General features: G+C 41.7%; 1 protein-coding gene across 3 annotated transcripts in view; it reads left to right on the top strand.

The window, feature by feature from the left end:
* Positions 1 to 13,199, top strand: part of cdk18 (cyclin dependent kinase 18) — a 72,124-nt gene that overhangs the window by 20,477 nt on the left and 38,448 nt on the right. For 2 of the 3 annotated variants that reach the window (XR_007139924.1, XM_027154835.2), the window contains exon 2: positions 5,968 to 6,104. The exons of the other annotated variant lie outside the window; for it this stretch is intronic. Coding sequence is in view for 1 of the 2 variants with exons in the window: in XM_027154835.2 (XP_027010636.1) it covers positions 5,987 to 6,104 (118 nt within the window). In the remaining variant the exon portion in view is untranslated. The remainder of the gene's footprint in view (positions 1 to 5,967; positions 6,105 to 13,199) is intronic. 3 annotated transcript variants of the gene reach the window in all.

The following is a 13,199-nucleotide window of genomic DNA, read 5'->3' as shown; positions in this document are numbered from 1 at the left end:
AAACGGACCTTCGTGCGATCCGACATACGACATCGTTTTGTTTTTGTGTTCAAGGGTTCAAAAGATACAGCAATATTTATAGGAAAGTTCCTTGTGTTCAGAATCGGGTTGTGTACATACTTAACCTGCTTTTACTCAACTCCCATTCAGGTTATATTGATCCTCTAAATAAGTCCAAGTATCTACCCACCATCTTGAACCCTTTTTACCAGTACAGTGGAGTTCCAGTCTACAAGCAGTATGGGAATGATCTTATACAGTAGGAGTGTCTGTGAGTCTGATCTAAAGCGAGTCAGGACCCTGTCGTTCTTTCGGTGTGTTTCAGACGTGTGTTTTTCCCTCTGTTGATGATCTTACACTGAATATTAGAGCTGAAGATAAATCTGAGCTGATTTTTAGATGAACAAACACTCAGATCATCTCAGAGAGCAGAAATGGGTTCGATATCAACGTTTACTCTGAAGATACAAACATCTGTGTGGAGAAAATAAACCTGGAACTTTCCTATGTATCTATCACTTCTAGTGTTGTAGAGAAAAACAGAAACAGTGATGAAACTCTACACATTATTAAAGTCCTGTTTACTTTCATATCAGCTTCATAGTAACACCACTGTGGAGTGAGACATCAGGAAGACGTCCGATCGTCGACACGGACACGAGGAACGCGGATCGTCCTTGATGTAATGTTCTGAAAGATTAATACAGTAACTGGAGTATTTCCATTTAATCCAGCTTTATACTTTTATTATATTTTTATATTACAGAACAAATATCACACCTTTATCACTCCACTACATTGGTGTAACAGTTTTAGATGCTAATGACTTTGCAGTTTTTCTACCGTTCCTGTTCTGTGAAAATGTCTGCTCTCTAAATGTCTTCTGTTACGAGTGGAGAAATTTGTCCTACATCTTAGTAGAACTTTACATCAGACAATCCAGAGCGATTTACGTTTTTTATCTTATTTTATACAAGTGAGCAATTGAGGGTTCAGACCCAATAGTGACAGTTTGGCAGACCTGGGATTTGAACTTACAACCTTCTGATCTGTAAACCGCCATCTTAGCCAAAGAGCTACCACCTCCACATAAACACAGACAAGATACAGGAAGTGAAATATAAACATCCTTGGAACTTTTTAATAGCGTGAGCCGATCACGATCCCTGTCTCTATCTAGATGAGATGGAAATGCAGGCAGAGGCTTTATTTGTGCAGGTAAACAGCACATCTGTGTTTGGACCCATAGGACTTCCTTTGTCTCGCCTCGTCCTCGACTTACCTCACCACCTCATTTACAGGTCGGTGCCTCATTATCAGAGAGCAATGTTTGCACCGTGCCAACACCGGCAACCAAGATTCATTACCTAGCGATTATTGCTGGGTTTGTTACGGCGCTCGGTGTGGTTCTGGACTCTGAGACGACCCCCCGGTCAATTTTCTGATAAAGTGAACCAACTCACAGTATCAGTTTCTATTAACAAAAACATGAGGATACAGAGCGAGAGATTTTCTGTTAAACGCATCGCTTCTCGCTGCTTGCTGGTCAGATGGTGGAAATAAACTGTTCTTGTAAACTCAGCACTTTTTCTTTCTTCAGAAAGCAAGCGTGTGGGCGATTAAAAAAAGCCCTGATCGTGTCGTTTTATACCACCGAATGCTTTTCCTTTTGTCAGAAGGTACTGATTGGAATTGGCTTTTTCACCGGAAAGAACCGGGTGCTGGTTCAGAGCTAACACTAGTCCTGGTTCAAAGTTGGTTCCACTGGTGAACCTTCTAATAACCGGTTTGCCTTTCCACCGGCTAGAGAGCATCACAGCGCCGAATGTGACGTCACTGTATACGTGTCACGAGTCCCAGCAACGTTAGCGCAGCAGCGACAAACACAAACACAACAACAAAAGCGGATGTTACTTTACCGTTAATGCTCATGGCTTTGTGAACCTACATCGGCATCCAAACGCGGCGAATAAAACGTGTACGTGCGGCTCCATGTAATCTGTATAAACGGAGGTTGTAATCGATAAAGTACATAACGTTATTTTATCGTTAACACAGAAAAAATTTAGCCTTAGCATGTAGCTACCTACTATCATGTGTGCTGATAATGTATCATATCGCGGTAAAGTAAAAGTGTATTAAACAATAATATACTTAAGGTACATTATCAAATGCGCTAACAGTAGCCCCGCCCCCAGCTCCTGACGCAAGCGGTTCTTAAGTCTAGACCAACAACGTTTTGGTGCTACTTAAGAACCACTTTTCCTGGTTCAGAGCCGGTGCTTTGGCTGTGGAAACAGAATGAACTGGTTCTAAATTAGGCTCTGGCTCCGAACCAGCACTCAAACTGCCTCGGTGGAAAAGGGGAATTAGAGCTTTCAAGCCACTTGCACCAAATTCGGATATGTCGTAGATCCTGGTCTGAAGTTTGCTGCTGTTACTTTTCTAAGCGATCAGAGTACCGGTACTTCCGGTACTGGGTCACAAAATGGCTTTTTTTCCCATAGACACCCATTATAAACTTTGGAGGTTTATAACTCGCCAAGCTTCCAAAAGCTTTTGATCTACACCAAACTCGGCCAGCTCCTTTAGGGCGATACTCTGAACAAAGTTTTAAATTGGTGTACCATCTGGCCTTTCGGTTGTGCCGCAGCCCCGCCCCCAAAATATGCAAAATCAAAAAACTTTCAAAGAGACACGTGATGTCAAAAAGACACGTGATGTCACGTGAAAATCAAAAATTAGCACAACATGGACATGTGACATATGAAAACACTCAGCACAATGAGGGGGTTTCTGATTTCTGATGCATGAGAACAGGAAGTTTATCAACAGACAAGTTTAACGAGATACTAATATTGTAATGAGTAGCATTCAGATAGCGGTCTAGTTCTCTTACATTTGCCGTTCATTAACGGAGATCTCTGATGATCTTACTGTTACTTATTCTTACTGTTAAGCATTACAGCTTTAGCGTTAGCAAATCTTATCCAATTAAAATCAAGATTATGGTCATTACTACCCTAGATGAATAGGATAACAAGTTAACTTAGCATGCATGTTCTGTGGCTGAGAAGATTGTAGCCACCTTGCTAGATTCCGTTAATAATTAGCGTAGCGATTTGTTATAGGTTCAAGGCAATGAGGTAATGTTGTGACATCAACAAAAAAAATGTGTATAAATACGTACGTTACGTTCAACCAATAAATGATACCAGTTCATTTTAAACTCATTATGCGGAGAGATTAACATTTACAGACATAATTTATTACTCAGTAATGGACATTATATCACTTTGTAAAAGCTACATTTTCCTAAATTACTCAATTTGAAATTCTGCATTCATTTAAATATGTTAATTCTGGGGTTTTTTTTCCAGTATTATGGACACATTAGCACTGTATATATATATATATATATATATATATATATATATATATATATATATATATATATATATATATATATATATATATACACTGCTAATATGTGCTAATATATATATATGTGTGTGTGTGTGTGTGTCGAAAGGCACAGGGTTGCATGTGAATGCAGAGGCACTTGTACTTCATCTGTATGACTGTATTAAGTGCTAACACAAAATACAGGCAGTGTAATTCTGTATAAATTATATATAACATTCTATTTATAGATTAGCTTAACTGAAATTCCTGCACTCTTTCCTCAACAATTTCTAATCCCCAGCTCATAATTTAATCATTCATTGTCTACACTCTTACAAACAACTCCATCCTCGGGAAGACTCAGGGCTTCTTGTGCTTTCTTCTCGGATTACTTTTTGGAATTCCCCAGCTTTTCCGCTTCTCGTTCGGCTCCTGCTCGGTCTCCAGAGAGCAGGCTGACGGTCTGTCTGGAATCAAAGCTTCCCACGTCGTGAAGACACTCCGTCATCCTCCGTATGCCACCAGTCCTTTTGGCTCAGTACATGTCTTATTAATATATCCCCGCCATTGAGAAAGTCATCTCCCTATGAGAGCTCACTGACTCACTCTGCCTCCTGTGCCTCAAAGCCATCTGAAGGCGGTCATGCTCCTGTTTCCAGGCGTCACGATGGTCCCGTGATGAACAGATGACAAATGTGACGAATAGAATCGGGAAATGATGGAGGAGGCGTCTCAATCCATCCAGTGATTTGATTGTTATGGCAAGTCAATGCAGACATTATAGTTTCTATAGTAACCGCTTATTACTGGGGAAGTCGTGGACTAATGGTTAGAGAGTCTGAGTACTAACCCTAAGGTTGTGGGTTCGAGTCTCGGGCCGGCCACGACTGAGGTGCCCTTGAGCAAGGCACCGAACCCCCCAACTGCTCCCCGGGCGCCGGAGCATAAATGGCTGCCCACTGCTCCGGGTGTGTGTTCACTGCTGTGTGTGTGTTCACGATGTGTGTGTGTTCACTGCTGCGTGTGTGTGCACTTTGGATGGGTTAAACACAGAGAAGAAAATTCTGAGTATGGGTCACCGTACTTAGACGTATGTCACGTCACTTACTTTTTAGCTGGTTATAGTGGTTATAGTTAAGTTTTCTGGAAGGAGACTTTTATTTTGAATGTTTAGGGATCTCCAGTTTGAAAGATCGTATTTATCGGTTGAACATACACCAAAAAGTGGTAATTACAAGTGGAAAATTAATGTATTTTTTCCTCAGATTTTCCAAAACACACCTAATGATTGTTCTTTGTTTTTAATTTTCTAAAAGTGGAGTAGCTTTAAATTTGCCTGTTGTTTTGTTTTTTTTGTTTGTTTGTTTTTCTAACATTTTAGCGTTACCTTAGGCCGTGTCCACACTAATCCGGATATATTTGAAAACGGAGTATACGTCTAAAAACGCTCCGCGTCCACATTATCGTTTTCAAACGTTTTCCAAAAGTAGCTCATCCACACTGAAATGTATGAAAATGCTAACATCTCCCTATCGCGCGTGAGTAAAGCTTCGACCTGCGTCATTTCCGCTAGGCGTTTATTTGTTTCCGACCGCATCACATGACTAAAAATCCGTCATAGTATTCAAAAGCCTCCGTCTTCACGGTCCACACTAATACACGAAAACGGCGTTTTCAAATTTATACCCGCTTTGAAGAACGTCTTCCAACAGCTACGTCTTCGTTGACTTAAAACACACCGTCTCGGTGTGGACGAAAGGCCAAAAACGGAGAGAAAAATATACGTTTTCAGACGAAAACGTATCAGTGTGGACATGGCCTTAGTTACACTAATGTGTGACCTCAATGATTTATTACGCTGTTTTAGATTTTTTTTTTTTTTATGTATTTTTAAGATTTCCAAGAAAGAACATTGTAAGTCACTCTGGGTAAGGGTGTCTGCTAAATGCCATAAATGTAGAGAGAGAGAGAGAGATTGCTGTGGATTATTATTGGAGGGATAGAATTTATTTGAAGCAAGAGTTAATTCCACATATTTTACTGTGTGACACTAATTGGGGATAAAAAGCAGTTCCTCTGTGTCTCGGCTTGATATCAGAATAGTTCCTTAAGCAAACCGCATGACTGAGAATTTAACAGCAAAGAAAGTTCTAGAAGCTCGGCCTCCACTCAACTCTGCCACATGACACAAAAGTGGTTAAAAAAAAAAAAGCCGAAGGAAAGAAGAGCAACTTAACTGGTGTTTTATCCTAACAGCACCACAGGGTCTCTGCACCACGGGGTCACCCTGCTGGTAGCAGCTCATAGTCATGAGGACATCAAAGTCTATCTCCATGTTGGAGAACATGCTTACTTCAGCGTTACCAGACCTTTCCTTCAAGTTCAGAAAACTTTTTACTCTCTAGAAATCGAAGTGGAGGCAGAAAAAACGTAGCCTACAATAAAACTTTGTTTATAAGCAGCAGGAAACCTGACATCGGAGATGCAAGAAGGTCAGGAAGGTCCATCATCGTGGTGTTCAACAGCAGCAAATCAAAAGACCTCTTGTTCTTGTCTTTTCAGGAGTCTGGGGCACTGAGAAATGAACAAAATGAAGAACTTCAAGCGCCGCTTCTCGCTGTCCGTGCCAAGAACCGAAACGATAGAGGAGAACGAGTTCACCGAGCAGATCAACCAGCTCAACATCCAGCGCAATGAGGGTAAGAGGGTGGATCGCCTCCGAAACCCTGTTAACATTTAATGCATTTTGAGTGTTAACTGGATTCTGATTAATTACAGAAATCTGGAGGACAAAAGAACACAAGATCAGCACAGCACCACTAATCCATACCTTTCCTTGTCACTTTGGAATCTGACCACATTTCCAATGTTTCCACACAACCAACAAATTAGTTTTGCTGGTTATTAAACAGGGGACATGGTGGCTTAGTGGTTAGCATGTTTGCCTCACACCTCCAGGGTTGGGGGTTCGATTCCCACCTCCGCCTTGTGTGTGTGGAGTTTGCATGTTCCCCCCGTGCCTCGGGGGTTTCCTCCGGGTACTCCGGTTTCCTCCCCCGGTCCAAAGACATACATGGTAGGTTGATTGGCATCTCTGGAAAATTGTCCGTAGTGTGTGAGTGTGTGAGTGAATGAGAGTGTGTGTGTGCCCTGTGATGGGTTGGCACTCCGTCCAGGGTGTATCCTGCCTCGATGCCCGATGACGCCTGAGATAGACACAGGCTCCCCGTGACCCGAGAAGTTCGGATAAGCGGTAGAAAATGAATGAATGGTTATTAACCAATACCGTTATTAACCAGTTACCGAAGTTACCAGGTTTAAAATTGTCACAAATACCGACTTTGGTGTAAAAACAACAACAAACATGAATCAACACAGGAAGTTGGGAGTCAAGTGTTAAGAATATTAGCAAGTTGGGAAAATTAGCAAATTGGAGAAAAATCTGGAAGTAAAATCCAAAAACGTGCTAAGAGCTCAATAGCATAATACGCATAAGTGCTAAAGAAATTGGATTTTAATCCGGCTAATCAAAGGTTTGACAACAAATGTGGGTAAGATTTTATGTAGGAATAATCCAGATACAAGATGCATGAAATGTCCAGGTGAGAAACGCGATCAAAGATGCTTTTATTTTGAAGATTACTCTGACACTGATCCCAAAATCGAATCCCTGTTCTGACATCTAATGTGAGTGATGTACCACATACGTAATTACACATGAGGCTTATGTTTTGTGGCCAGCCTTCTGATTTATATTCAACTTTAATATGGTTTCGGGATTTAATGTGCGATATTTTTAGCAAGGCCAGAGGCTTACAGTACAGTGCTGGTCAGCTGAGGGAATATCCACAATTCTTGGTTCATTTGTAATGCGGGAAGAGATTAGAGAAAGTGGGTCTAAGCCAGTTTGGTAATCTTTTAGTGAGATGGAAAAGTGCAAGGCAACAGGAAATCGTGCTGAGCCGGCATTTCAAGAGGCCTCGGCAGACTCGAGGGGTCAGAGCCGCTCAGGAGGAAATGATGAGAGTACGAATGCTTGACCCTCCCAGAGCAGGACATCACCAAATCTTCCTTATGTCAACTTGGAGCCCAGGATCATTGGCCTGGTGTCTGCATTATTAATGCTGATGTAATAGTGCAGCGTTGCGGTGCCATCTGCTTCTGCCATCCGCTTTTATCCAGTCAGTCTGTCTTCATTCAAATTATTTTAAAGGAGACACGAGCATAGTGAAATTGTGTAGAAATCGAGTAGAATCGGATGGAAAAAGATGCCTGTGCCTCGCTCATGCTTCTTATATTGTGTGATGAAGAGCCAATTCGAAGTCAAATCAAATCAAGTCTGCGACGTAACGTGATATCGATCGGGGCAAAAGTGCTCCGTCCATCAGAGTGTTTGAACATCACGGTAAAACGTGAACCCTGTCGATTTCTCGCTCAGGACAAAAAGGAGACTAAACTTAACTGTACCTTTGCTCCGGAGTCGTGTCATCAAGGTTACAGGTTTTTTACTGTTATTTGAAAACCTATATGGTGTGAAAAAGTCCTTCAAGTCTAATGAAATCATCTTAAGTAACCACATTGTCTATAGATCAGGTTTGCAGTAGATCTGCAGACTATCGAGGGAACACAACATTTGTACACTCTTTCATACCTGAGGAAAATGAAAGACTTCACTCCACCTCCTAGTAGGTTTAATTAGGTGAGGGGAAACTAGACGAAACTGAAAACCAAGAACATTTCAAGAAACTTCCTTCGTCACATTACAGCATAGTGAAATTTTTAGATTTGTACCTTGTTAGGAAGCTGGGGTCAGAGCGCAGGGTCAGCCATGATACAGCACCCGAGAACAGAAAGGGTTAAAGGCCTTGCTCACAGTTCCAACAGCAGCAGATTGGTGGTGCTGGGCTTAAACCTCTGACCTTATGCTCAGTAACCCAGAGCCCTAACATTTGAGCCACCACTGCCCAAGCACAGCAAATTACCCAAGACTCCTCTGTACTGCTTGAAGGTCTAATTCTCTACAGTGACCATTTATTCATCTTTGGGATGTTCTTTAGACTGGTCAGGATCATGGTAGATCCTGGGAATGAAGGGCATGATGAGTCATATACTGTATGACTTTGGAATATGTCTTCAGGATTCACCTTGACCCTGATCTGTATGTAGAAGTTTCTGAAGATAATTGAACGTTTGATGCACAGAGGGTTTATACAGTCTCGGCAATACACCCACAGGATTGTCTGTCGTACCCTGAGGTCTAATTATGTGCATCAACCGTTCATTCATCTTCATTAATCTCTTTATATTGGTCAGGGTAGGGGGGGGGGGTACGGTGGCTTAGTGCTTAGCACGTTCTCCTCACAGCTCCAGGGTCGGAGTTCGATTCCCGCCTCCGCTTTGGTTGTGTGGAGTTTGCAAGTTCTACCCGTGCCTCGGGGGTTTCTTCCGGGTACGCCGGTTTCCTCCACCGGTCCAAAGACATGCATGGTAGGTTGATTGGCATCTCTGGAAAATTGTCCGTAGTGTGTGAGTGTGTGCCCTGTGATGGGTTGGCACTGAGATAGGTACATAAGTGCTAGAAAATGACCGAATGAATGAATGAATACTGGTCAGGGTCATGTTGGACCTGGGAATGCTGGGCACAATGCAGGAATACACCCTAATCTGACCTGGACACTTCTACAGAGTGTAAAAACAACGTTCTCATCTGAGTTCTCTAAGAAACAGATTAGAATTGGTGTGGGATTTGAGGTAACATTTGTTTGACCATCCTTCATCTGTTTCTGCCAGGCCAGAGATTCTTCTGCTCTGCAAGGAAACTCTGCCCTGATTGGTTGCTTTAGATATGGCACGGTTCTGTTTTCCAAACCCCAGAGAGATGAGTGCTGATGGAGATAGCTGGGGAGGACAAGATCTGGGCTGGGAGAATGAGAGAAGAAGGGCTACAGGAGCAGTTTGATCATATTAACATTCCATCCTAACCTCAAGCTGCAAATTGAGCACCAAGTCAAGCATGGAGGCGTGAAAGTCTGCAAAGTCTGAGTCACGGAGTAAGACTGAGATGCCCGAGAGTGACCTGAGATATGAGATCCATCAGTCCAATTTGGTCCAATAGTGTAGATTTTCAGAACTCAATTACTCTGAAGCTAATGCAGCGTTCTACTCGGGTAACGACGAGATTCACTTCAGGGAACGCTGTTTTATATTAGTCTGCCTGTCTATATGTCGTCTCTAATTCTCATTATAGCCGCGACGGATTGGCAATTCATGTTGCAACGTAGCTGTTTTCCATCGGGCAAAAAAAAAAAAATGCACGATTGAGCAATCATGTAAATGTTGTAGCCCATTACTTTGTTAGCAAGTGTTTTCGATTCTCAGAAAGATACGAGTCATCTTTAATGGCTGAGGCCTTTGAGATTTCTAAGAGAAAGAGATTCCATTAAGAAATAACTTCATTTGCTAACACCACACAAACACACACACTCACGCTGTCATGAATTCTTCATAAGACCACTAAGGCTGAATGGCCGTTCTAAAGCACTGCGGCTTTAATGTGTGTACTACTAAAAAAAACTGCCAGAGCGCCTCATTTTGTGTCTTTCTCCCTCGCATATCCGTAATTACCAGCTGTTGTGTTGCGCTATCAAGCCTGTCAGACAGGCGTGAATGAAATGTGCCTGCAGTTCTAATGTGCCAGGCTGCTAAAAACCACAAATGAAACTCCCAATATTTTCAAGGCACAAAATGACACTTAGCAGCAAAAAACATATATATCACGTGGACACGACTGAACATTTAGGGATGCGCTGTCGATAATAAGGAAACACATGGATTCTTCTGACAGTGACGGGATCCTTAAGAAACATTGACGGCTTTACTAACTAACTAATCAAGTAGGACACGGAGGTTGCAACCCTCAAGACGCTCAGCTCAGTTCAGGGGCGGTTCTAGCATTAGGGGGTTTTAGCCCTCAGTGAGAATTTGCAACAAGAAGAGTTTTATATTATGTATTATATATTATATGACTACATAGTAAGCCAAAAGTTATGGTATTATTTAAAATGGCAAAAGTGGACACCAAAATTTTGTGCATGATGTAATGATGCCAGTCTTGAATCAGATCAGTTCATGTATGTGTGTGTTCTCTACAAACAGTGTGTCCAGTGAATGCAGTCATTAATAAACTAATATTCACAAGACAAAGACCAAATCAATAAATGTTATTTTTATTTAATTTTGAATGGATTGTTTGCATTAATATATTGTTTGTGCTACAACTCTGGTAATAAGAATAGTGACATTTCACTGCTTTTGGTTGCCTTTGTCTTTGCGGCTTTCCGCCGATTAACGTTATAGATAAACGCCTCCAGCTCTGACTGCGCGTGCACGCTGCGCGTACCTGTGCTTCTCCGTTCAAATAACGCAGACAGCTGATGACGCACTTTTGAAAGACTACAACGCACGCGCGTAAAATCAAAGTAAAAAAAATCGCTCTTGGATCAAACTGATAAATCATTTTATTTCCCATCGACGACGTGTCCTGCATTTTAACGTCATTTCTATTGTTTATTTATGAAAGTAAAAAGTAACCTTATAGTTTTAGGGTGGCTGAGCTCACAGACAGGGGGGCTGGAGACACCCTAATAAAGGTCTAGAACCAACCCTGGCTCAGTCTGTCACCCAAGCCAGAATTATTCCCAAACTGGTGTCAGGTCATTCCTGAGGGAATCTCAGATCACCTGCAGCTCTAATCACCACCTTGCTCCATGACAGAGGGATTTCCTCTAGAATCATTAGTACACTATAATGGTTTCTAAACCCCAAAGGGAGATCATGGGTGAGGTTTCTTGGGTAAAAAGGAATCTACTGATTAGAGAGAGAGAGAGAGAGAGAGAGAGAGAGAGAGAGAGAGAGAGAGAGAGAGAGAGAGAGAGACGATGAGAAGCTTAGAGGTTTCTTTTCTGACGTCACCTCTCGGATTTCATTCACTCTTTATCTGCCAACTCTCCAAAGGAAACCTGCATGTAGCACTTATGCAACATCAAAGGTTCACTATGTACAGTACCACTGTGAGCTGGAGTGGATTTACAATGCGTAAGACGAGAACACGTAGAACAGACAGAGAGTTTGATTTTTCTAAAGATTCGAAAAGATAGCAGATCCAAACATCAGGGCGTGCTAGCGTTTCATAATATCCCCAATTATGCATAATTCCACACTCTGTTCTATAATGTAGTGCTCTAGTGTTCGCTTGTAATCCCACAATGCTTTGCAGTAGGTGGCGTGCGAACTAGTAGTTATAGAAAACCCATAATGCACCTTGGTATTTTTTTCCTGCAAGATTAAAACTTGCATATGATTCCTCGTGTCTAAAAACGGTTCTTAAAATATGATCCTGTACTTTTCACCATTTTAACCATTTTTTTTTTCAGTTCTTTTTTTTTCCTCCATGTCCTCTTTATTGCAGCAGCATATCATAGCAAGTGTTTAACTGAAGCATAAACAGAAGTGGTCATTTGCAAACGAATCGACTCTTCGATTCAGTTCTTCGACACCGTTTTCTTTCATGTCCTTTTGTCAAAATATTATATATTTTATAAACAGTAGTTTTATATATATATATATATATATATATATATAGTGATATATGCCTGCAAATCTGTTGATGACGTACAGCTTTGTACATCAGTAATATGCATGAAGTGAATCTCATCAGAATTTGATTCATTTGTCAGTTTGATTCTTTTTTGTCTAAGTGAGGCTGCAGGAAAGCAAACAATTTTTTTTTGGGGGGGGGAACAGTGACAAATATAACAAAAATTGTTTCATTTTATTCCAGAAACGTGATTTTTATCTAGCTCTAGGTTTTTTTTTTTACAAGGAAAATGGCCAAGGTCCCAGGGGGGGGGGACCTGACACTGGAGACTCCTTCCACACACGTTCATAAATAAAGCCTGACAGAAACCTTGATCATTTCACTGATTATTAATTTTTATGTTTTTAAAATAACACTTTCTAAATATTACAGACTGGGTTAATAACAATTTGAGCAATAGTTCATTTACGAGATAAGAAATGCCATCAATTGCTGTGATACTAAAAAGAGGCAGAATTTCCATCACAGATCGATAAAAAGTTCAGAATCTCCACTAGCTTTAGCTTGATGTCCTGTTTGATTAGATTTCTCGCTCTGTAAATGTGTTTCTGCTGCTCTAGTGTGTCGACTCAAAATATTAGCCTCACATTTATAAGGCATAAAAGCAGCACTTTCAGTCTCCCTGTCACTGAGACGTATTAAAAAACAGAGAATTGACTCTCACAGTGGCCCCGTTATCGGATTGTCCTTTCCCTGAGCCTCCTGTCTTTTTCCCTCCACAAAGGTGTTTCACTGCTCACAGCAGGCCATCGTTCACGCTGGGTCACGGCACCGCAGCTCTCAAAGCAACGCCGCTGACTCCGGATCGGTTTTGGATTTGTAGTACGTTACTAACGCGATTAAGGTGACGCCGGTCTTGGACCAGCACTTCCACTTGATAAACGAGTGCAGTGGTGATCAATGAAGCTTAACATGCTGCTGCTCGACTCTGGTTAACTGTGTGTGTGTGTGTGTGTGTGTGTGTGTGTGTGTGTGTGTGTGTGTGTGTGTGTGTGTGTGTGTGTATGTGTTCGTGCGCACGGATGTGTGTGTGTGTGCTTGTGTGTGTCTCTGCGTGTGTTTGTGCGCACGGATGTGTGTGTGTGTGTGTGTGTGTGTGTGTGTGTGTGTGTGTGTGTGTGTGTGTGTGTGTGTGTGT

This window comes from Tachysurus fulvidraco, chromosome 2 (assembly GCF_022655615.1).
Source record: "Tachysurus fulvidraco isolate hzauxx_2018 chromosome 2, HZAU_PFXX_2.0, whole genome shotgun sequence".
Lineage (NCBI taxonomy): Eukaryota > Metazoa > Chordata > Actinopteri > Siluriformes > Bagridae > Tachysurus > Tachysurus fulvidraco.
Note: the sequence above shows the minus strand (reverse complement) of the source record. Positions and strands in the feature narration are given on the sequence as shown.